This window comes from Pituophis catenifer, unplaced genomic scaffold (genome assembly GCF_029215685.1).
Source record: "Pituophis catenifer annectens isolate HBS135680 unplaced genomic scaffold, rPitCat1.0.hap2 SCAF_2, whole genome shotgun sequence".
NCBI lineage: Eukaryota > Metazoa > Chordata > Lepidosauria > Squamata > Colubridae > Pituophis > Pituophis catenifer.
Genome location: NW_027256882.1, coordinates 89,418,216 through 89,442,860, shown reverse-complemented (window position 1 = coordinate 89,442,860; position 24,645 = coordinate 89,418,216). Strand labels below are relative to the sequence as shown.

General features: G+C 45.3%; 2 protein-coding genes across 2 annotated transcripts in view; both read left to right on the top strand.

The window, feature by feature from the left end:
• The first annotated feature begins 1,180 nt into the window (after nucleotides 1–1,180).
• On the top strand, nucleotides 1,181–8,320 carry LOC139310217 (PDZ and LIM domain protein 7-like). Its single transcript, XM_070934378.1, has 7 exons — nucleotides 1,181–1,332; nucleotides 2,873–2,931; nucleotides 3,283–3,523; nucleotides 3,896–4,076; nucleotides 5,077–5,197; nucleotides 6,425–6,540; nucleotides 7,136–8,320. Exons 1-7 carry the CDS (start codon nucleotides 1,181–1,183, stop codon nucleotides 7,220–7,222), a joined length of 957 nt encoding a protein of 318 aa, XP_070790479.1. The 3' UTR covers nucleotides 7,223–8,320.
• A 2,682-nt stretch (nucleotides 8,321–11,002) lies between these two features.
• DBN1 (drebrin 1) overlaps nucleotides 11,003–24,645 on the top strand; it is a 45,131-nt gene continuing 31,488 nt past the window's right edge. Inside the window, exon 1 of the mRNA XM_070933791.1 lies at nucleotides 11,003–11,088. Coding sequence (XP_070789892.1) covers nucleotides 11,003–11,088 — 86 coding nt within the window. The remainder of the gene's footprint in view (nucleotides 11,089–24,645) is intronic.

Sequence of the window (24,645 nt, the reverse complement as noted above, 5' to 3'; positions counted from 1 at the left end):
GATGGAGTTGGCCTCTCAAACTGATGATTTTATTGAGATTTGCACAGAAGTAGTGCATTCTTCAAAGGGATGTGGTGGCTCAGTGGCTAAGATGCTGAGCATGTCGATCAGAAGGTTGGCAGTTCAGCGGTTCGAATCCCTAGTGCCGCGTAATGGGGTGAGCTCCCATTACTTATCCCAGCTTCTGCCAACCTAGCAGTTTGAAAGCACGTAAAAAATGCAGGTAGAAAAATAGGGACCACTTTGGTGGGAGATATGGTTATACACACACAAACACAGACACACACGTACACACACATATTCAGACATACAGTATTAATGTATATATGTCAACACACATATATACACACACATACATACTGTATATACATAAATACATATATAAAAGAAATCAGTATTTTCAGGTGCTGTTTTTCCTTGGCACCTTTGGGAGCAGAAGCCTATCAGCAATCTGGAGCTTCTTTCTTTTCCTTTTCCTCAATGCACTATTTTCTAGTGCAATTACGTTATTAGGTAGCTAGTAAGAAACAGGATGGTGGTTGAGCCTTCTGTTCTTGTCATGGGGCACAGATACAAAATATACCCTTTAGGCAAATGATTGTATGAGTGGACTAGAGGTAAAAATGCACAGAGGGGTGTTTTTTTTAAAAAGGACAAAGTCCCTTGATCTAGAGCAGAACAAACCCACTGCATGGCCTCTGTAATGTGCCAGCATTCCATTGTTCTTTTCAGCCTGGGAGGATGTGGTGCGGATCTTGCTGAGCTGTGCCACTTTTCACTGCAGGTGGGGGATCTTAAGTGTGAGGAACAATCCGTGTTAAAAGCGAGAGGGAGAGAGAGAAAGAGAGAGAGAGAAAAAAACCCTCGGTTTCCTGCCTGGTGATACAAATATGTGAGATTCCCCAAACATGACTGTCTCTGATGTGAAGAAACGTTGCCTGTGTGTTTTAAAGGTGTGTGTGATCATTTTCAGATCTAGAGTCCATCGCTTGCACTCAGAATGGTAGAGTTTAGATAAATGTACATAACCACAGTTGTTCTTGCATGGGGTGGGGGTGGGGTGGGGTGCTTGCACCCTGAGAGAATGTTTTCTTCCAGCTCAACCCAACTAGGTATCTAAGAAAGGGGAAAGAAAGAATTGGTGAACATCCTGGGATGTCTGTGTTTTATTTTCCCTTTCATGGGGCTGCTCAGGAATGTTCTCTGCCTCTTTACTTCGTCTGACAAGCTCTATGCATTTGTTCAGTTCTTCCATCTTTCTGTTTTCGGTGAGCTTCTGCTCCAGTGCAGGCCCGCTGCTCCTGGCCGGCAGCATTTTCTGCTGAAGTACAGGTAGCATCTTGCTCTCTTCTTTCTGGATCATCTGCTGGAAAAGGCTGGCTCCAGGGCTGAGGTGGCTTCCTCTGCGATTCATCACACAAACTAAACTGCCACTTGATTTCACCTCTTCCCTGCCATAGAGCTCCCTGCGGTAGTATTTGGCCTTGAAATGTCCCTCTAAGCTCTGCACTGATAATTTATTTCTACTCGATAAGCCGGTTGTCCTTTTGCAGGCACATGGCCTGAACATCTGGGGAAATCTAGCATGGCCCTATTTATCCTGTTGGTTTGGGATGGGCATGTGTTCCCATTGAAACACCCCTGACTAGAGTTGTATGTGAAAACAGCATGAAGCTAGCATTGATACCCAAGTATTCACCACATTCCCCACCTCATCTTTCCGATGATACTTTATTGGGTATCACAAAAAGCATGCAATCATCAGAGAGATGAGGGCAGAAAGAGCTGGGTTGGCTAATTTTCTTAAAATGTTAAGAATTTACTTCAGCATTATTCCAGTAGGATTCAGAGAAGATGGAGTGTTCTGGGGATGCTTTCAAGCAAAGTTAGGTTTATTTTTTATTTTTTTTTAAAAAAAGCTGCCTGCTGACAGCTACAACAGACGCAGAGCTTAAGTGTAAATTGCCAACTCCAAAACAGTTCTGGCACTGTAACAACTTTGTCTCAAATGCCTTCAGTCAGAGGTACTGGATGACGTTTTGTTCCTTGTTTTGATCAGGATCTTCAATTCTGCTAACTCTCCTGTGTGGGAAAGTCCTACTACCTCCTGCAGGGAGCCTTAGTAGAGTGTGCTTTTCTACAACATTAATACCAGGCATTGTTTCTATACCATTGTTTAATGACTCGGGAACTGCCCCAACAATTATTATCCTAACAACTGTCGCAACAGAACAACTACTTAAGAGATGTTTCCTTTGTAAGTAATGCAGACACACACCTCCTCCTGCAGCCTTTGACTCAATCTTGACTGGCTTGGAGGAATGCAGTGGGCCTGGAGAAGAGTTGACTGTTGTTTCCTATGTCTCTCTTTAGAAAGGGAAACTAGAGGAATCAATGTTCTTCTGAATGTGTGTGCAGACCACAGTCCCTGTCCTTGGCGCTCTCTACAGTAGTTCTTTAAACCTCCTTTTGAGGCTAAATTGGACTTTTCTTTGGTCCTGTGGAGGGCAAAAGTGGGATGCCACCTTTCCACATAAGTTGGAAGAATACTTTTCTTCTCAGGCAGCTTTGGACTTTCTAGGCTCAGAACTGACATTTCCTGTTTAGTTTCATGAACTCTCCTTCCTTTAACTCTATTGTATGTTGGGGAACCAAACCAGCCAATAGGGGTCACTGCTACACAGAGAACTCGGCCTATGGTCTCCTTGTCCTGGTTTTAATTCCTGCCTGGGGAGGAGGAAAGGGGGGCTCCCGAAGCCGAAGAATTTAGGTTGGGTTCTCTCCTCTGTTAAATGCATTGTGAAGGGCCAGCCTCTGCTTGGGTTATAAGGTAAAAGGCCAGGTTATTTGGAACTAATTGGTTATTTTGTAGCCAGGTCTCCATACCAGATCCGCCTTCTGCACCAGCCTTGACAGTGGAGCCTGGATATGGTAAGCAGGAACCCTGTGCATGCTAAGGAGAAAGGCAGCTGGAGTGGTGGTCCCTCAGCAGGAAAGTTGGGGAAGTGGGGCAGGGGAAACCTCAACGGAATGTCTCTTTCCTGGTTGTGGAAGCTGCTACAGCTTTCAACTCTGTAAAACAGTGAGCTCATTTTAAATTGTCCTTTGTGTGTGCATAGATTAGAAGCAGATTTATTATTTCCCTAAAGAAATACCAAGGGTAATGTTTTCCCAGTGACCCACACACACAGAATCGGAGCATGAGCCTTGCACATTTTGGATCACCCAAGCACCCCATGAACGTGCAGTGCCAGATAAGATACCTTGTGTAATTTCAACCAGGTTCTACTGCTCCAAAGCCTGTACCTATCACAGGCCCTTCCAGTCGTCCACCCTGGGCTGTGGATCCTTCCTTCGCTGAGCGATATGCACCAGATAAAACTAGCACTGTCCTGAGTACGCACAGCCAGCCAGCCACCCCAACGCCTGTGCAGAATCGCAACTCTATTGTCCAGGCAGCACAGCAAGCTCCGGAGTGTGCCAGCAAAACGCCCATCTGCTATCAGTGCAACAAAATCATCAGGTAAGCCATGGAGTTTTTCGTCTAGGGTGGGGAACTCATTGTGGTCTCCCTCTGCTGCTGTATTACAGCTCCAGCAACCCAGCCAACATGGCCAGCGGTTAGAAATGCTGTCGGTTGTACTTTAGCAACATCTAGTGGGGCCTTGCTATTCCTTTTTTTTCTCCCTCATGATTTGATTGAGGAGATAAATGTACAAATTGCCTTTGCTAATGAGGATTGAATATGTGTGAAGTGAACAGGAGTCTCAGAAGTGGGCTTTTTGGCTTCCTGCAATATGAGTAATGCAGGCTGGTGAGAGAGAGAGCCTGTCTTTCCAACACAAGAGAGTTGCTGCCAATCCACCACTCACCCTTTCTCTTTACTTTCCAACAGGGGGCGCTACCTGATGGCTCTGGGACGCTACTACCACCCAGAAGAGTTCACCTGCTCACAGTGCAGGAAGGTGCTTGATGAGGGTGGCTTTTTTGAAGAAAAGGGCTCCATCTTTTGCCCCAAGTGTTACGACATGCGCTACGCCCCCAATTGCGCCAAATGCAAGAAGAAGATTACAGGGGTGAGTTCAAGTGAAACGTGGCCTTCAGGGTAGCAGGTTACACCCTCAGGTATGCTGGAAGTTAGGAACATTTAGGAAAGCCTGGTTGACTCTTAACCCTTTAGCTGTCCCTGACTTAGAGTTCCCCTCCTTCCACTTTTTAAATTGGTCTGGCTAAGCCAATGAGAGCTGAAGTCCAGAAACAGCTAGGGGGTCACAGTTAAGCTTACATTGTATTAATTCAAGCGTGGTTCATGCCTTAGGAAAGTGATGGCTAACATTTTTGCCATCGCGTGCCAAAAGTGGGGGTCGCGCGCATGCGTGCCCACACCCATAATTCTATGCACTCCCCCGGAGGCCCTCTTGGAGGCTGGAAAGTGGGACCAGAAGTCGGCAAATGGGCTGTTTCCAGCCTCTGAGGTGGTGGGGAAGGCTGTTTTTGCCCTCCCCAGGCTCCTAGAGAGGCTCTGGAGCCTGGAGAGAGCAAAAAACAGGCCTTCGCCCAACCTCCCAGGCTCTCTGGAGACAGGAAATAGCTTGTTTTCCTACTTCTGGTGGGTCCAGAAGGCCCAAAAATCAGCTAGCCAGTATACGCATGCACGCCGGAGCTGAGTTCACGTGACCACTGATATGGCTCCACGTGTCACCTGTGGCACGCGTGCCATAGGTTCGCCATCATGGCCTTAGGAGATAGTAATATGCTTGTTTCATCAAGGGCCTCATTCAGGCCTGGAACAGAAGTGGGTGCTGATGTGTTGAAGATTAAGAGTTATAAGCTAGAAGTTCCTGGTCCGTCTTTCTCCAGGCTTGTTTATCAATCTCCTGCCTATTCTAGCCTCTTCCTTCTCTCCCGATTCCTAATGTGAGCACATGCTGGCCTAGGATTATCAAGATGATGGCTGTACAGCATGTTCAATGCTAAGTGCTCCATAAAGCTCTTTTTTCCCCCAATTATCTCGTCATGTTGGCTAAGAAAGTGCATCCATTCAGTGGAGTGATTCACATTCCTGTATTGCTTTAGGAAATTATGCATGCTCTGAAGATGACCTGGCACGTTCAGTGCTTTGTCTGCGCTGCCTGCAGAACTCCCATCCGCAATCGTGCTTTCTACATAGAAGAAGGGCAGCCCTACTGTGAGAGAGGTACTGCATACCGAATAATTGAGGGATGGCTCCGTGTTTCAAGCTTTCTGAAAGCCTTTAGCTGCTGTTCCAGCCTGATGAGATGGAATGTCTCCTGATTGGTCCTGGTAGCATCAGAGTTCCTTGTACCAAAAAGGAAAGCCTTGAGCAAAACATATATCATGCAATGTACTGCTAGCCCTGGATTTCCTATCTTGGGCAGCAGGAAGAAGTTGCAAAATAAAATACTTGCCGTGCAATTCTCCTCTGTCCCTGATTTGATCACCTTTTGTTGATGGTTGCTGGGCAGTGCCAGTTCTGCTAGGTTGCTATGGAGATGATAGATTAGTACCTGCATCACATAGAACGCCAACGAGCATGCTGGGAATTGTTGTTTTTTTCTCCCCTCCTTTCATTCTGGGTCTGAACAATACTGCTCTGGAATATTCCATTAGGAAATGGGGGGGGGAGGGATGTGATTTCACTAACGAAATAGTCACTCCTTCCATCTCCATTCCCTGTTATTGGATGCTGTGAACAAATCTGGTATTCTCCCAGATGAACAAGCAGCTGCCTTTCATCAGAAAATGGGTGGGGACAGTGCACAGGATTCTTAACAGCATGTGTAGCCTTGCTTGACTCGAGTATGAGGATTGTCAGCCATCTCTAGCCGAACAAGCAGCACAGTTGTGTTAGACTATAAGATTAGCTTATAACAGCAGAGAGATGGAACTGTGGGGGGGAAGGTCAGAAGGAAACCCAGAACAGAAATAGCAGATTTGTAGATTGGACTAAAAGATGTTAAGTAGAGCTGGTGGTATACTTGAGGAGCTCAGGCACTGGAAAATTAACCCTGAACAAAATCAAATGAATCGTCAATTATTTTTAAGAGTTGCCATGTTAATAACAAGTTAGAAAAGCAGTGGCAGAAGATCCTGTGATGAATTTTCAGAATCTTCCCCTGGGCTGAGAAGGACTCCAGTCAGGAACCATGGAGAGTTTTGATGCTCAGCATTGCTCAAGCAAAATAAAGCTACAGTATATGGATGCTTTTGGGCCTCTAGATGCTTTGGGGCTTGACCTTCACACCAAACCATCCAATCTACTACTCCATAGGAAATGCATGTTATGGGGGCCAGTGCAAGCAAAGCCCTTTTTCCCAGCGTAGGTACAATACAGTATTATGTTTGAAAACGCTGGCTCAGGAATAATGTCATTTTCCTGTCCTCTCTCTCCCCTTTGTGCAAGATTATGACAAGATGTTTGGAACGAAGTGCCGTGGCTGTGATTTCAAAATAGACGCTGGTGATCGTTTCCTTGAGGCCCTGGGCTTCAGCTGGCATGACACTTGCTTTGTTTGTGCGGTAAGACAGTTTCCTCCCCTCTTTCCCTCTCTCAGGTTTTAAGTAATTCTACTATATCTTCTGCTGCACTTCAGGGAAATGTATTATAAAATAATTGCAGGCTATTATCCCCAGCCAGGGGCAGGACTGGCTGGCATTAAGATGTGCTTCCTTCTTCCTGTGCATTGAGGTTGGAGCTACTTGATGGTGCCTACGCAAGCCCTTTTCTCACTGCTTTGTAACTAGCAACATGAAGATCTCCTGCTGATGAAATATAGCGGAGAGCCAATGTGGCATAGCATTTGAGATGTTGGATCAGCAGAAAGACCCTTTCAAAGCTTTCCATCGCCATGGGAAATCACTGAATGGCTTAAAGCCAGTCTACCAAGCCTACCTTGCAGGGTTGCTGCTGCAGAGCTCCTGGAGGAAATGAAAACATAGAGTTATAATTAATGTTGGGGGGGGGGCAACTGCGATATGCATTGATGGTAGCAGTAGGCAGGATTTGTCAGGCTGACTTTCCCCCCTTTCTATCATCTATCCAGGCCTTTATTATCAGGGGAGTGGGAGGAGGGGACTGGTGTGAATCTCATGGAGAATGTCTTTTTCCTCACAGATCTGCCAGATCAATTTGGAAGGAAAGACATTCTATTCCAAAAAGGACAAGCCGCTGTGCAAGAGCCACGCTTTCTCCCATGTGTGAGGCGGAAGAGACCTTAAAGTGCCCAAGCTGCTGCCTGCCCAAACTCTGCATTCCTCTTTCCTGTCCTGAGAGAGCTCCGAGACCAGATGTCTCACTTGACCATTTTTCCCCATAGAGGGAAAGGGTAAAACGCTCAGGGTCCTTTTAGGGAGGTTTACAACTATTGTATTTTTTTTACCTAAACTGGTGTTCTTCCTATGCATTTGGCTTTTATCTCTTGCAGACTCCATCCAACTTGTGGTTGAAATTGCTAGATATTTGGGGAGTTGAAGCCCAGGACTTCTAGAGGACACCAGCTTAGGGAAGGATACTGTAGAGTTCTGTGCCCATTTCAGCCAAAGAAAGAAAGTCTTGAGAAGTTTCTCCCTAGTAAAGGATCCCAAATGATAGCATGCTTGAAAGGAAGCATCAGCTGGCCTTCCCCTGAAGTCATTAACTCAGTGAAAACTTGCTATTAACGCTCCAGGGAAAAGTGAGGGAAGGCAGCTTTCCCCAGAGTTTGCTAGCATTACTTTCTGTCCCCTTTGCAATGTAATTACCAACAATCCTCTGCCCTTCCTTCTCTGACAAAGCATTTGCAAAGGGCTTCTATAATCAGGTTGGGTCTGCCTTTTGCCCATTGGCATGTATTTCTAGCTATGTTGCTTAGTGAAATTGCTTTTTCCAAAAGAAAAAAGGAAAAAAAGAAAAAAAAAGCCCCAAACCCTAAATCTCTTTTCCTCCTAACCACTTGCTAGTAACAAAAATAAGAGCCCCCCTACCACAGAAAGTGAGTGGCTTATCTGAAGGATGGAGGTGTAAGTTTCCACAGACCAAGAAAAATCTTATTTCAAAGTACCGTACAGGAAAGAACAGTTTCAAGATCCTGCTTCTTCACACCAGCAAAAACTGCTTCTCCATCATGAGGTGAACTTGGGACTCTATACTTAGGAACACAACTTTATATATACTGTAGCACAAAGCTTCTGAGGTCAGTGTTGGCCCCAAAGCACCCCTACCAAAGACCTAGTATTTTTTCTTTTGCTCTAAATGTATTTCTCAGAACTGTGCTGTTCAGCTAGGAGTCTGTGATTCCTCGCCACCTTTGATGCCCTAATAAAATACGTCTTTTAATTCTTCATCCTTGTGGGCTCTGATTGTTTAGGAGTTCCTAATGCTTGGAACATTGGAAGTAGAAAAATCAGATGCAAATAATGGACATTCAAAGCACAGTGCTGTTGCTTTCTTTCTGTTCCTTGTCCTCCAATTGTACTTAGAGGAAATTTCAAGAGAGAGTAACTACTATTGCTGCAATTCAGAACCACTTATCTTATTTTGAAAAGCGACAACTAGCAAGCATCTTCTCATGCAATGATGATATTTTAGGTCACAAACTGCTGGGAATAATTCTCTTATAAGTAAATGCCCTAATCTGGAACAAGGTGGACAGAATACTATCATATGTAGACAGATTGTTTCTCTTCTGGCAATAATTCAGTGAAAAATAAGCAGTCTTGGAGAGTGAGAACCCCCCCCCCCAGTCAAGTCTGTTTAGTGCAAAGGCTGTCCACCGTTTCATAAAAATAATGGGAGAAGAGCCACAGTGGGATCAAAAGGAGGAAGATACTAGAGTCAGCAAAATATGCTAATGTTGCTTGGTCAAAGTTTATGAAGATTCCTGGGAACATGGCACCTACTGAGGTATCATATACTTCATATACTTTGTTTGGAGATGAGGAAAGCTGCTCTTTTTGCTCCACTCCCCCACCATAAATTCTTCTATTTACAAATTAATTTATCTTTTTTAATGAATCACTGGAGAAGTGTTTTCTGCACTTCCTTGTTTGAGATATATAGCATATGCCTGCTGTAATTATTTCAGTTTTGGTGTCTGCTTTGGGGGTCATTTTGTTGTTGGATGTTACCTTTGTGCCTTTGATGATTATTGATCCTAATTTTTATGAAAGATTTATTGTAATGAGGCAACTTTTCAATGGAGCATATTTTTCTAGGCAAGCAAAGCCTCATCAAAAGCACACAGTAGATCAATGCCTTGAGGTCATTGTTTCAAGGAAAGTTGATCTATAAGTAGACTGTAAGATAGATGATAACAGCAGCTTAGCACACATGGAAACTCTGTTAAACTCAATTCATTCATAATTGTTGCTAAGGGGTAAAGGCCACCTCAAATTGAATTTGACTCCTGGGGATGATATGGACATATTTTTGGAGCCGCAATATAGTTGTTTGCCATGACCATCTCTTAGGATATTTTTCAACTTCCATGATATTTCGTGCCAGTTCCCCCCACCCCCCTCCGCCCTTCTAATACTAACTAGACCAACCTTTACTCCTAGGATTTTTGCTTTATAAATATTTCGGAATATAGTAGTTTGGCAGAGCCTGGTTCTTCAGGTTTTTGTACTTGTTTTATTGGTGGTGGTGGTGGGAGAGATTTGCTTGTTGGGCTTTGGAAAGAGCAGATGGAACAAATGGGAATGTCAAGCAGGGACAATTAGTTTCTCCCTACTCTTCACCTTGTCCAGGTCATCTTACAGCTGCTCAGTTTGATTGCATTGCCACTAGAAACCACATGGGCTGTAGCTGAAGAAGCCAGGTGACTAGAAAAGAAATGCTGGGCCGAGGGAGAGAAAGCCTCTCACTTGATGGATTTTGCAAGGTGCCATGACAGCCCAGCTGCCACCCACTCATTATGGGAACGAGCCTTTGTCTGACTTCACAGTCCCAGAAAATGACCTGGAGAAGCTAAACAGGAGGCAGACATCTTTCAAACAGGCAGACATCTAATGCCTATGAGAAATGCTGAAGAGTGATACGAAGAAAAATCTGGTAGGAGTAAGCATCCTGCATTTTCCCAAATGCAGCAAGCAGTGATGAACTTTAAAAAAACACAGGAGGGATCTATGTCATTTGGAGAGAGGAAAAAACCCCCCGCAGCTGCTCTTGTCTGTATTGATGCAATTGTTCTGATGTAAATCATCCCGGCTGAGGATGCCTTCCCTACTCAAATCTTTTCCCAGCCTGATGATATCCAGATGTGCTGGATATGATTACCACCATCCACACAGCCATCAGGCCCGATGGACTTTGCAATGGGAAACACCCCAGAAGGTGCAAGATTGGGGAAGTTTCCATTTTCCTTAACAGTTTATACTCTACTTTCCTGTGATCTGGACCAGAAAATGCAGTTTGGAACGGTCAGTTCCTTTCTGGCCAGTAATCGTGGGACAGATCAAAACCAGAAAGTTTTTTTTTTTTTTTTTTTTTTTTTTTACAAAACAGCCTATTAGTGCCTGTGCAGAGTGCCGCTCCTGAGTGAAGTTCACCCCGAGGGCGCTCTCTATACAGTTCCCAAGCGGCTGCACGTAAGGAACAGAAGATCTGTTGGGATCGCCCATCTCCTACGCTCAAAACTTACACCTGAAGGCAGGCCGGGTGGGAAGGGCAGGGCAGGTTCTTTCTTTCTCGTGCCGGCCGGACTCTGGCCAAGGCTTTAAGGGCTGCAAGATGGCTGATTCCGCGCACCCACGTGTGGAGAAACCGTGAGGCGGCGGTTTCTGGTGCTGAAGAGCCGGGGCAGGGGCGGGAGGGGGAGCCCGTGCTCCCGGCGCTAGGACCCAGCGCGCGCACAGGCGGAGCCTCTGCTCCTCGCCCGCCCGGCTCCCTCTCCGCTGCTGCAGTGTCTCCGAGGCAAGCAGGCAAGGCGGCCTGTCTTAATCCGAGCGCGGCTCCGGCACTGCTCTCTGCTCCCGAAAGCAGCATCCTTCCGTCGCCGCCGGCATGGCTGGCGTGAGCTTCAGCGCGAACCGCCTGGAGCTGCTGGCCTCATATCAGGAGGTGATCGGGGAAGACAGCCCCACGGACTGGTAAGCCCCCCGGAGAGCGGGCGATCCAGCTCTTTGTCCCCTCGGTGGGGAGGGGGGCGGTGGCTCCAGCCGCTTTGTACAGGGGGGCGTGGGCGGTGTCTGCCTGCCTGCCTGCCCGCCCGCCTGCTTTTCTCTGGGAAATCGCTCTCCCGCTCCTTCCCCTGCACGCTCCCCGTTTAGCCCCGGAGGATGATCAAGGGAATTCCGCGCCTCCCACCGGCAAGATGCTACTTGAACGTGGACGGATTGGAGGGCGGGCGGGCGCAGCCGGAGGAAGAAGCCATTAGCAACCCCAAGTGGTGCATTGGCAACACCGCTTTGCCGAGCGAGGTGGGGCGACGGCTCCTTTTGTGGGATACAAGGAGGGCACCGGCTGAAGATGCTCCGACGGTCTTTTGTAGTCGGAGCGGAGCTGAAAAAGACGCCCCTAACGGCAGCGCCCCATTTGGGCGAGGGGACCAGCCAGGGAAGCCGTCGCTTGCGGTTTGAGGCTCGAAGGCACGTCCTAGCAGTTGCGTTCGTCTCCGGACGCCCCCACCCCGGCACTTTGGCTCGGGCGGGGGCGGATCCCCTTCGCTCTTTCCACCTGCTCTGCTGCCTGCGCGGAGCTGTCGTAAGCCTCGCGGCCGTAGCCCCGCACAAGACAGCCCCAGGCCGTCATCTTGGAAGGCTGCCCCCTGCTGCGGTCATCCTAGAGCCCTTCGTGGCCTTGCCTTCCACTCTTTTCCCCGGGTTTTTTTGGGGGGTGGGTGGGTGAAAGTTCTCCGATAGAGACCCGCTACACAAAGGAAGGTGGGGCCGGGCAAGGAGAGAGGCGGGGGTCTGAAGGCTTGAGGGGAGGGACTGGTGGACTGGGAGGGGGAGGGGGAGGAGGAGGAGGGTCTGTGAGAGGAGTAAAGGGAGGCATCCAGAACTAGGTATCTCAATTCAAGAAATGCTCGGCTCCAAACTGTGGCAGCCTTTCATCCTAGCTGCTGAGGCCTGGGTCTGCAGAAGAGGGGAATTTTGTATGTTTTAGGCCTTTTCTTCTCTGTGGCAGAGGAAGCCTATAGGAGTCTCTGTAGCCATGGCGTACCATTCAAAGGCCTTCAGAGGCGTTGGTCAAGAGCCTTGAGGCTACTCCTTCCCAGAGCAACCTTGATTTGAAGGCTGCCTGTGGAAGCCGCCTCCTTACAAAGAGACAACACAATTGGCATCTGCTCCATTTTTGCAGTCCCCCCCCCCCAATAGGATGGAGTAAGGCAGGTTTTGATAATGAGACTTATTCATATTTCTAGCTAATAGGTATTCGCAGCTCTAAAGCAGAAGGAATCTTCCCTTTATATCTCATTAATCATTTTCAGAAATTTAAAGCAACTTTTGTTTCAGAGGCCACTGAAGATTACTCCTAGGCAGTTTAGTATGTGTACTTTCTAAGGTGCAGGCTTGACTGGAGAAGTTCAGATAGTCCCCTAAATCAAGGCACCAATACTGCATTTAGCCTGAAATTATAGAAGGGTTAATCTGTTACCTATTATGCAGTTTAAAAAAGGGAGGGAGGGGGAAACTGTTTTTTAATCTTTAAAGCAATGGTGGCCTATTATCCTCTATGGGTGTTTTGAATAGGTCTCTCTTTTTCAGCATCAGTTCCCTACTGGTGAAATCCAGCATTTACTCTTACTCTTTTATTTAGATAAGTAAATTAAGGAACAATAGAAAAAATGTTTTACTATACATATGTGACATAAGTGACTGCTGCTGACTGGATTCCATCCACTGTAGGCTTCACGATATTTTCTAATGCACCTCTGTAGACTTAAGTTTTTTTAATAATTTATATAATCTTGCATTTGTCTTCATAGCGGCTTTTCCCATCTGGATGCCTTCCAGATGTACTGCTATTACCTTCTTATTCCCATGCAGCTGGGTGATAGTTGGGAAAATAGATAGAAAAGTACTTTAGAATTTAAATGTAAGTGATTAAAGTTCTAGGATTCCCATGAGGCTTTATTTACTTTGCATATTGATCCTCACATTTTCAATGTTTGTTTTGTTTTAATGCAGGGTTTCCCCTTTCTGAAAACAGTTTCTTGAATCTCCTGAGCCTGCTACATCTCTCCCTCCCTATCTGCCAGGAAGACTGTTCCCTCTGTCATTGTTGGGGTTCTCTTTCCCCACTCAGGTTGCTTGAAACCTCTTGCGTACCCCATAAAGCATAATTTTAGCAAGAGTGCCATGCATACTGTGATAAAAAGTAAAATCTCCAAGTTGAGCTTGACCCCTAATGATTTTACAGATACCTCCATACAGTTTTTATGGCAACAGCAATGACGTAGTTTGCCATTGCCTTTTTCCTGGATGTTTTTTTTTTAAACTTCCCAGTTTAGCCTCCAGCTCTCATAACTGATACCTTTCTATCCAAACTCTAACTTGGCTTACCTATGCTTGGTTTCCAAACCTAAAGAGAGCCAGCGAGGTGCCAACATTTTTTATTTCCTCCTTCCAAATCTTACACATGTGCCATTGTGTAAGATGGTATCTTTTATTTTCTTTGGTCGTCTTGGCAGGATATGACTTCTGGTTCAGAAGCTGAAGCCAACCCTGTTCTGTGCTTTGAACTTGATCTGCCCCTACTCCTCCTCATCTACTACAATGTCTTTGAAGCTGCCCATATCATCAGCACATTGATTGCAGAAGGACAACTAGTTCTTGTCATCTCCTGCTGAGCCATGAGTTTTATACTCATTTCTGGAAAGGAAGATGGTAGACATGGCTTTCTGGGGATATTAAAAGCCTTCATCTGTGCTTTACTTTTTTCCAACCTATTAGTTTTCTTCCCCTTTTAGTGCTCCTATTTTCTTCCCTACCATATGCGCACACACACCATGTGCTTCATAGGGGGAGGTCTTCTTTCTTTGAAGCTCACTCTTCTTCTTCTCTTTCCTCCATAGCAGAAGGTCTCCAGCTGTTCTTTTGCCTACTTCCTTCCCTTTCAAAGCCCAAACACTCCGAGACCCTCCTCCCTGGCTCCAACTTGGAAGCTAGGGCCTCATGGACTGCTTAGCCGGAGACGCTGCCTATAAATCATTATACATCCACTTGCTAACAATAAAGAGGCAGCTGGAAGAGCATATATAGTATGGGTAGGGTTTGTGGTAGGAAGTGGAGAAACAACAATGGGAAATGATCACAGCATTGTATGAAAGAAATTCTATGCTCAGAAAATCATGAATTTGCAACAGAAGGAAAAGTTTGCTGCAAAATGAGTTAAAAGCAAGCAAAGACTATATAATATATCAAATACACTCATTCCTTTGTTCTGTTCCCACTGTCAGAAATTAAGCTGTCAGCTTTTTAGGATAGTGGCCTGTCATTTCCTCTTCCCACATACTTTAAAATTGTGAAATTAATAATACTGCCTAAGTAGCAACACTAATTGGGAGAATTAGAGAAGGGGCAAATTACATTCATGGGATCTACCATGAAAAAGCTGTACCTCTGGGAGAGCAGGCTATTTGGGGTGAGTGGGGGTAAGGTAATAGTGATCAACATGAAACTGCTGTCAACAGCTTAGGGAGCAGGTAAAGGAATCAACATGATAGAAAATCCCTTGAATCAAAGATGGGGTCATACCTAAAGCATAAACTTCTATAAAATTAGGCAGTGTTGCAACAATGTTCATGGATTTGCTCCTAAGGAAAAAAACTCTTCTCTAAAAAGAGAGCACAAAATACACCCATAATAGAAGTAGTGCTGCTGTGTTTTTAAAGACAAGGCTCGTGATTTTGATCTCTCCAGAAATGTGTGTGGCTGGATTTTGTAGGGAGAAGTCCATCTTGAAGTCAGTCAGATTTGGTGGCTTGGCAGTTATTTTACTGGCTTTTGTGACATGACATACTTAAGCTCTTTCTCAAGCTTCTTGAAATTAGAGAGATTCCTGGATCTTTATTATAAGCAGGCAGGCAAATAGTGCATGTTAAATCAGAATTTAAAATCCTGTCATGACATTAATTCTGCCCTGTAAATCAGTTTTTGAAGATGGCATTAGCTATCAAGTAAACCCCTCCCTGAGCTTTCAGAGATGCTTTCAATTATTATACCAGTGCTCTGTGAGTTGGTCGGAATTTAATTAAAGATATTTGCTGCTAACCAGCCTCTTTCCTCTGGTCCCATTGATCCAGCTACCACGCTCCTTTTTGAGGCTGGAGTAAGAATATTAAAATCTGTTAATTTGCTGTTGGATTCTGGAATTATATCCTTGCAATTTTTCAAGATTTTATTACCATTTGTATTTGCACTGTTGTACTAGCCATCTTTTTCCAGCTTTAGGCCATTGTATCTCCTCCTTCCAAAGAACCTGGGGTGGCATTTTATACTCCTAATAACTATATGAATTAATAAAACTGATCACATGTATCAGTGGTCCTAATAAAATCTTAATTGTGCAGGGATCTGAACTTGGGGATCCTCTGCCTTACCATGATCTTAGTTCCATGCCCCATTTTTGGCTCTCCTTTCTTTCTCCATTTGCATTAGTTTTCCATTCATGCTGCTATCCTGGCCCTGAGATCTCTCTCCCCTGTTGGCTGGCCTTCCTTTGTCCTCTTGAAGCATTTTCATCCGGCTTGCTCTCCAAGGCTGCTGGGCGGGAACAGCCCCTTCTACCCAATGCTGCAACCAAAAGTCTTTTTCCTCTTGCAACATGCCGCTTCCTCCTCTAGCATTTTAAAGCCTTTCCCATTTGGAACCCAACATTGGATTCTGCCCAGATTTTCTGGGTTGAGTCTCATCCGGTTCACTCTAGTAGTGAAACAGAGAAGGGATGATATCACTGAAGCTGAGAACCTGTAGCGAAAGAACCCTGATGTGTGGCAGCTGCAGAGATTTAGGGGTAGACTGTAGGGTTGAAGTATGATGGAATTACAGAGGCTGGGTTAGCTTTGATGAATTTGGTAGGATGAAATTGGGAAGCCACATGGCTCAGCAAAATTGGGTGTGTCTATAGGGCTCTAAATGGGAAGAGTGAGTTTCAGAGAAAATGAAGACCAGGATTTCCTTTGGTTTTGATCAAGTGTCACCTTTGAAAAGGGAGGAAGGTTACTTGAGCCTAAAGCTGGTTTCTAAGTGGGGATCTCCCCCTTCCACCTCCTTTTTTAAAAAGCCCACTATTTCCCCCAATTATCCTGTGGTTTGAACCCATCAGGTCATTATTGCTCCAGGGCACACTCAAGTGATAACAATACTTTGCTAAAGGACCGAGAGAGCTTGCAAACCTCAAATGTTTAAGCCAATGAATGAGCCAAAGGTTGCAGCACCCTTCAGGATTCAGTTCCAGCACTAAAAGCAACATCTGGAGGTGGGACAAAAGAAACCCTACCCAAGTTTCTAAGAAAGGGGGCCAAGAAAAGTCTGCTGTCTGGATCTTATTCCCAAAAGATGCTGGGGAAGCCAGCTGGGGATGGTTGGGGTGGGGCTGAACAATAACTTCTTTATGCAGCAAGCCTTAACCATGGCTGGTGGGCAGCTGTCCACACAGCAGGCCCCATCCTGGAGCCATTCAACCCCAGAGTGTGGTGGAAGGACTGTTGGAGGGCAGGGCGGTGGGTGGAAAGCACCTGGCCGCCTTCTCTTGTGGCTCAAGGTCATTTGGGTGGGTGACAAGACTCCTTATCTTGGGGAGCAGGCTAACCACTCCTATTCCTTGGCCATGCATGGTTGGTGGGCTGTGGGGCATCAATTCAATTAGGGAGAGGCATGGCTCCTGGCTGGGAGGCAGAAAAGTGCTGAACGCGGCAGAAACTGGCTGCGGGGTTGAGAGCGGGGACGGACAAAGCCTCTGCCTCTGCGCTGCTCTGGTGGGGGCGGGGGAGGAGATGCTGGGGCGGGAGCGGCCTCTCTCCCACCTACCTGGCTGTGACCTTCGGCAAAAATTGGTCCCACTGAGGGTCTCGGGAGGGCGGGGAGCACCTCGGGGCTGGGGTCAGAATGTATACTCTCTGGGTGTCCAGCCGTGAGAATCGCACGTGGCTGCTTTGTACGTCAGAACCGAGAGGGCGCAGGGAGGAGTTGCTTGGGTGCCGGGGTGCCGCTGCCTTTTGCTCTCGGGGGTGGAGTTGGGCGTGGGAGGGGAGAGAGCGCTCAGGGCCGGGGTGCCGCCCCGCCTGGGGAAGCTGCTCCGCCAGGCTTTCTAGAAAGGCCGAGAACAGCCGCGACCTGTTGGCCTTTGCTTTCTCCGAGCATCGGTCCAGCTAAAGCCACGCCCTCTTAAGGCTCGCCTTTCCCGAGCAGCTGCTCCCCCTTCCCCCCAAAAGGCGGCGTGGTGCTCCCCCTCCTCCACGCCTGGGGTCTCGCCAACCGCCCTTCCCCCTTGCGGAGACTGCTGGGGCCCATTACTTGAGCAGAAAGGAATTTGGTGCCGTTTTCCGCACGCCGGCGCCCTGGGGCTCGTGGTGCATTAGAAACACATGTGCCTGAACCCCCGGCTCCATAAGGCGGCGACCCGGGGGTGGGGGCGGCTCTTCCTCGCCGGGCAGAGTGCGCGAGGGGCTGGGAGGGGTGGGGGACTGTGCCTCTCCTGCAACCAGAAACCCGGACCTTCTTCCCCGGGCTGGGAGGGCCCGATTTTAAGACGAGCCTCTCTTCTGAGCCTAGCAACCAGCTGCTGATGTATGCCGGGTCTGTGTCCCGTCTTTTTTTTTTTTTTAAAGCGAGGATCACGGTGGGAAAACATGCAGGGTTAAACATTTTCTTGAATTACAGGGGTTAAATCCCACCCCACCCCCCCACCCCAACAAGAGCAAGCACTCCCGTGGCTGTCCTTTGGAAAAGAAAAGAAAAATCAACTTAAAAGTTTAAAACCTAATATCACAATAAATTAATAGGCTGGAGAAAGAGGGGCACATTTACACCGACTTTACATGCAGGAAGAGGAATTTTGCCAAAGCAGTTCCCAGGGAAGTACATTCCATAGCCTGAGAGTAATGCAGAAGAAGGCTAGTTTATCCTGAAGTGGAGAAAGGCTGGCCTCTGAGAAGGGGTGTCTCTTTATATTTTAAGGGCTGGACAAGTTCAGAAGTTCAGAAAGGGAGAAGCACTAATTTAGGTAATCACATCCTAACCCATTGGCAAGGTATTAAACACCAGCTGCCAAAATCTGGACAACTCTAGATGATAGCAAAGAGATGCAGAAAACTCTTTGTTGCTAACTTATGGTTGTCCTGATCTTTTTGAAAGGAAATGTGATTAAAAATAAATACCAACCCATCAATCTGTGTCCTAGAAACAACCGATGCAGATCTTTCAGATAGGCCCAGCCCTGCTGCCTTCCCCCCCCACCCCCCCAGTTGCAACTTCTAGTCAATTAAGACTTCTTCCATATAGAGTGGTCAGATGCGATTGTAGATAATCGCAAACAATTCAGCTGGCTCAGAAAGGTTTGCAGTTACCACAGGTAGTTTACCTTAATTTACGATCACAATTGAACCCAAAATTTATGTTGCTAGGTAAGTGAGAAATTTGCTAAACAAATGTTGCCCCTTTTTAACAACTTTTCTTGCCACATCTTTTAAGTGAATCACTGCAGCTGATAAATTAGTAACCTGTTGTTAAGTGAATCTGGTTTCCCCATTGACTTTGCTTGTCAGAAGGTTGCAAGAGGTGATCACGAGACCCAGGAACACTGCAACGGTCATGAACGTGAGTCAGTTGTCAAGCATTTGAATGTAAATCATAGGACCATGGGGATGCTGCAATGGTTATACATCTGAAAAATTGTCATATAAGTCCCTTTTTTCAATGCCATCGTAACTTCAAATGGTCACTAAGTGAACCATTGTAAATTGAGGACTACCTGTATTGCAGCTTTCACTGTGCAAATGTGCTTCTCACCAAAGGCCCTGCCTGCAGTTCCAATGAGAGGAAAGAGCTCTGATGGGGTGTCTCAGGTGTAGTACAACCATTTCTAAAACCTCAGTAACAGAGTTTGATTTCCTAACATAGGAATAAGGCAGATAAGTGTGAATATATGAATTTGCACTAGGGATTAGCCATCCACATCTTAATCTCCATGGTCTAATGAGGATTCAATGACATGCAAAGCTAGAAAACAGGGGCTTGAGTAAACCATGGTTAATTTAAGTATGACCTGCAAACAAGGCCTATGTGTAATTACCTTTATACACACAAGTTGTATATGGGGTATAGTTGGTCTTTATAATATTACTATTGCACACTGTAGTACATGATGGGACAGCCAAACTTCACCCCCCATTTGAAAGGGGTATCTTAGAAGATTTTTTTTTTTTTACAAAGGTGTTAAAAATCAAAACCACAGAAGGTCTTGAGTAAGATCAAGGCTGAAACCTTTCCCTCTCCTGGATGACCTGGTTAGTACTATCTCTCTTCTCTTCCCTCCCTTTCGGATAGTTCCCTGATGCAAAATGTAGGCTTAGGGCCTTGTAATTGTTCTCAAACCAGAAAATGTGACACACTCTTACCTTTTAGGACACAGTGAGGGGAAGGCAGTTGTCTCTGTGTCAAAATGACAGTCCAACAGCAACTGGCTAAAAGACAAAGAGCAGAGCAGCTGGCAATGAGAAGTTGTGCATCATATCTCCACCCAAAGCACTGCCTGCTGTTGAAGCCGAGAGATGTGATACAGCTGGGAGAATCAGGGTGAAACACTACTTAGCTGAGAGTAGCAGCAGCTGCTGCATTTCCATTCCCACCCGTGGGGAACAATTATATTTCAGGGTTAAGTTGCATGCAGCCCTTGCCAGCAGCTTAATTGCTGAATTCAGGAGCATTGGGAGGGCATTGCTCCTTATGACAGGCTGTGCCCCTTTCCGTCCAAATACCCATGGAAATTTTCTATCCAGCACTTATCGGCTAGCTGAGTGCCAAATTAGTAGTGGATGGAAGTTACTGTAATTAGTGACGCATTGTTTGAACTAAAGGCAGTGTGGGTGCCTCAGTTGGTGCCAAGCTGGGCTTCTCTGCACAGTGGCCTGGAAAAAGGGCACAGAGCAATTCTGGACTTAGAAATAACAGAGCTCCTGTACTGGTAGTTCCCCATTCAATCAGGAGTACAGTAAGGTAGCAATAAAGTTCTTCTGATGAGATGCCTGCCTTCTGTCTTGAAATTAGGGCTCCGTTTTTCCAAATCCAGCACTATACTTTGTAATGTGACATAGTGATTAGAAACTGTGGTACCAGGTTCAGAAAGAGCAGGCTTAAATCTTTGCTTGATTCTGTTGCCAGGTGACCTTGAGCTGGTCTCCAGTTTTCTAAGCAATCTATCTGATAGTACTGTTGTGAGAATAAAAACAGGAGGATAGATCTCTCCTCTGCTCTTAATATTTTTATTAACTCGGCCTAACTATTAATCGATTTTGGATTCAGTAATGAAGAAATGAAACATCTGTCTTGGTCCCGGACATCCATTTTTCACAGACAGGGTATTTTGTTCCTCCCATTTTTAAAATGATTTTTCTTCTTGATGGAAACACTCAAGTCATCTATGACCGAACCTGTCTCAAGACCATATTAGGCACAGCCTTGTTGTAAATGGTGTGTTTGGGGCACTGACCTTTCTCGGTCTGCAGCAGAAGCCATGAATTCTCAAAACACCTTAAATTGGAAAAGGATCCAGTAGAAGGAATATATTGCTGCTATATTGATAATTGAAGACAAAGCTACTGAAGAAAAGTAAAGCAGTTGTGTGAAACAATAAATAACCTTAATAATCGTACTGAAGACTGCTCATATGGAATGATGGAATACGGCCTGGCTCTGGCAGGCTGTCAAGAGGAATTTTTCTAGTCCCCAAACAGCTGTAAGCTAAACTGCTTTGGTGGCAGGATCCTGCTATTGCTGCTTAGAGGTGTGCAATCTAACTCTTATTGGACCTTTGCCATATTTGCACTTTATGTCTCTTACAGCAAAACCTGTCTCAGTTCCAGAAAATCTGTGTATATGTGTGTACATATGAAAGACAGGAAAAAATAGAGAAGGGGATACCAGTTCTAAGAAGTGACACCTTCTGAAATTAATCATCCCACTTCAGTTCTCTATCCTTTGTCTTCAGTGTTTCAGGCATAGTGGAAATCAAATAATATTTTTCAAAGTACAGATAGTCCTTGACTTACGACACAATTGAGCCCAATATTTCTGTTGTTAAGTGAGACATTTGTTAAGTGAGTTTTGCCCCATTTTATGACCTTTCTTGCCACAGTTGTAAAGGGAACCACTGCAGTTGTTAAGTTAGTAACACTAACTTAAGTGAAACAAAGTAAAACTGGCTTCCCCATTTTGCTAGTCAGAAGATTGGTAAAGGTGATTACATGGCTGCAGGACCTTGCAACCGTTATAGATATGATCCAAAATGTGATTATGTGACCAGAGGGATGCTACAATGGTCATAAGTGTGAAAAATGGTCATAAGTCACTTTTTTCAGTTTGTTACAACTTCAAATAGTCACTAAAAAAAGGTTATAAACCGAGGACTACCTGAATAATAAGGAGAAGGGGATAAAGCAACTTGCAGCTAAAACCAGCACAAGCTATTTCTACGATAGACTGCAGTAGGCTACAGCAGATGTCTTCTGACAAAATCTGCTGTTAGAAAGGATGAGGTCTTCCTTTTGTCCTCTTCCTTCCAAATATTGAGTGAAGATGAAAACAGCTAATCATAGGTGTGGTCCCATTTCAGAGGAATTGCGTTATTAATCCTTCTAGGAAATATAAGTGACTAAATCTTGTGACTTATACTCTAATAAATTTTCAGCCCACAGTAAGGTTAAACCACAGGAGGAATTAACTTCCTCTTTGAATATGTATTTCTCTACTAGCAGGAAGGAATCCTACAGAGTTTAACCCAGTCACTGGATCCATGGGTAAGATGTTGAGCCTAAGTAGTACATAGTGTAGAGCTAGATGTATCTTGAGGAGCATGACAGAGTATGCTATAGGAGAACCAGGAGTAATAAATGATGCTTTTAATATTATTGTGGGCACTTTTATAAACTCATCAGCATAATATGTTTCATCTAGGAAAATTCCCTTCAATTCCTAGCAGTAAAATAAATGGGTTTAGGTCTTGGAAACTATGATTTACTTTTTTCGCTCAGCAAGAGGTGTATTTATCTCTATAGCCTCATTTTGGTGTTCACTTCCTGTATGAATCTCACATGGTCCAGGAAGCCCCAAGTCCTCTTGTTATCTGATGTGGCTGTGCTCCCAGCTGCCCTGCTCTGCTGTCCACAGACAGCTGCTGCTTCATTTCAGGCAGTACCGTGTAATTTTATGCTTTTGAGGGAGATGTGAATGACATATATTAGTTCTGCCTCGTTGGTACCTTGCTACTAACTACCAAATCTATGAAGGCATTCCAATCTCATAGGTTTGGTTTTTGGGGTATTAGTTAGATGCCTCTAGGAAATAAAACAGGCAGGCTGAGGTTAGGATTTCCTGGTAATAAATGGGCAGAGAGGACATTAGAATGGAAAGAAGGCACCCAGGCGTTGGGTTAGATATTATTGAGCTAGTACTATGTTGAATCTTTGGGGAGCCTGGATTTCTGGACTAGGATTGGACTAGGACTGTATACCCAAAGATCCAATGGGGAAGTTAACAGCCTGATACCTTTCCTTAGCTCTGGCGCATGGCCTCAGAAGCCAAGCATCTATTTGATTTTCCAGCTTCCAGAGCTGACAAATTTATCAAGCTTATCACAACTTTTTTTATTAGCACCTTCTAAGTGCCCGAGTGTACAAATCCATTGTGTGGACCAATTAAGGTTTCTCTTTCTCTTGCTCTCAGGATCCAGATGGTCTCCCCCTCCCCCCCCCCACAAATTAGCTGCACCCATATTCAATATTGAACTAACACAGGATTTGGATTTCCCATTCAGAGTCCCTCTCATGTATTGTGCCCTCTGTGTCTAGCTGTCTATAATGTGGCAGTAGCTTTGGGGAAGGCTTTCCACGATTTTCCTGGATCTTGGTGGCTCAGCAGAAGCAAATTGGGTGCAGGATGATTGGAAAGTGAAAGTGAATCTGGTGAGTTCAGTCCCTATCCTAGGACTGCCAGCCTAACATTTCTCTTTCAGTCCATTTCTATTTTTACTTAACACATTTTTGATACTTTATAATGCTCATTTTTGCCACTGCAATACTACCTTCAGTTCTCTTCAGAAAAACTTGAATTTTCAGAGGTGGCTGGGTTGTTACCATGTTAATTCAAAACTTGAACTTGAAGAGAAATGTTTGCTCTATTTTTGTGTTCCAGGGCTAGTGCCACCTATTCAGAAATGCTTAGTCAACACATTCATTATGTAGTGAGGGAACTGATGCTGCAGTCTTGTGAGTGCATTTTCCAGGGATAGGAAACAAAATTGAGGACACATTTCTACATAATGGGAACTTCTGCTGATTTTCATATGGAGAAAAAAAAACCCAACAATGCTTTGCAGCAGGGTTTCCCAACCTTGGCAACTTTAAGATGAGTGAACTTCAACTCCCAGAATTCCTCAGCCAGCCATGGGAACCTGCATAATTAAGATGGGGAATTCTGAGAGTTGAAATCTACCTGTCTTCAAGGTGCCAAGGTTGAGAAACACTGTTTTACACTCTACCATGGAAATCTGGCTTTCCCCCCTCAATTTATTCATTACAATATTTGTTAGCCATTGTTCGTCCCACACAGAGGTCTCTAAGCAGTAGACCAACATAATTCTTTACATAGGACAATGCCAATTTGAAGGGGAGAGCTGTGAAATAGGAAGGCAGCTTCAGAGTTACATTGCTGCAACTGAAAAGGGATCTGACCCTGATTCTACAAGCAGGAAACGTCAGATAACATGGTATCTAACATTTTGAGCCTTATAAATAAGAACAAGCCCTCTAACAGAAGTGGGAAGCCAAAGGCCGTGTAGACAATTGCTGTAATTGAAATGTGAAGCACCTGCACCTGGAGGCTCTTTGGTCCATTCAGTCGATGCAAGAGCATGCCTCATTCACAGCAATGTTAAAGGGTGCCCTTAAGATGTGTACAGCATGAGACTTCATGGGTTTCTCTGCCACAGAACATGTGGCTGATCAGAGGAAACTTGCCACATTACAGCGATGTTCCCAAGTCACAGAATTTATGCAAACATTGTGAAGACAGGCCTCCAGTGATGTTTGTGCGGGTATGTCTTGTCACCATGGTCCCATGCACATACGTTCGTAATTTTGTTTCCCTCAGGTGTAGTGAACAGCTGCCTTTTTATTGCAAGAGCAGATGCAACCAGCCTGGTGTGAAATATTTGCACAAGCCAAGGGGTTCCTGGAAGCATCAGGAACCTTAAAATATATTCAAAATCCATAGCTTTCTGGTGCTTTTCCTTTACTGCCCATCCCTTTGTGACTGCACTCATTTGAATTGGGGGGGGGGTTTCCAGAATTCAAGACAGGATCTGAACGATTGGGTTTTCATTGGGGGAAACCAAATTTCCTGCCACTACTTCGAGCTTAAGGATATAAAATAGTCACATCTGCTTTGAAAAATGGCTCCCCACTTCAGAACTTTAAAAACTTCATT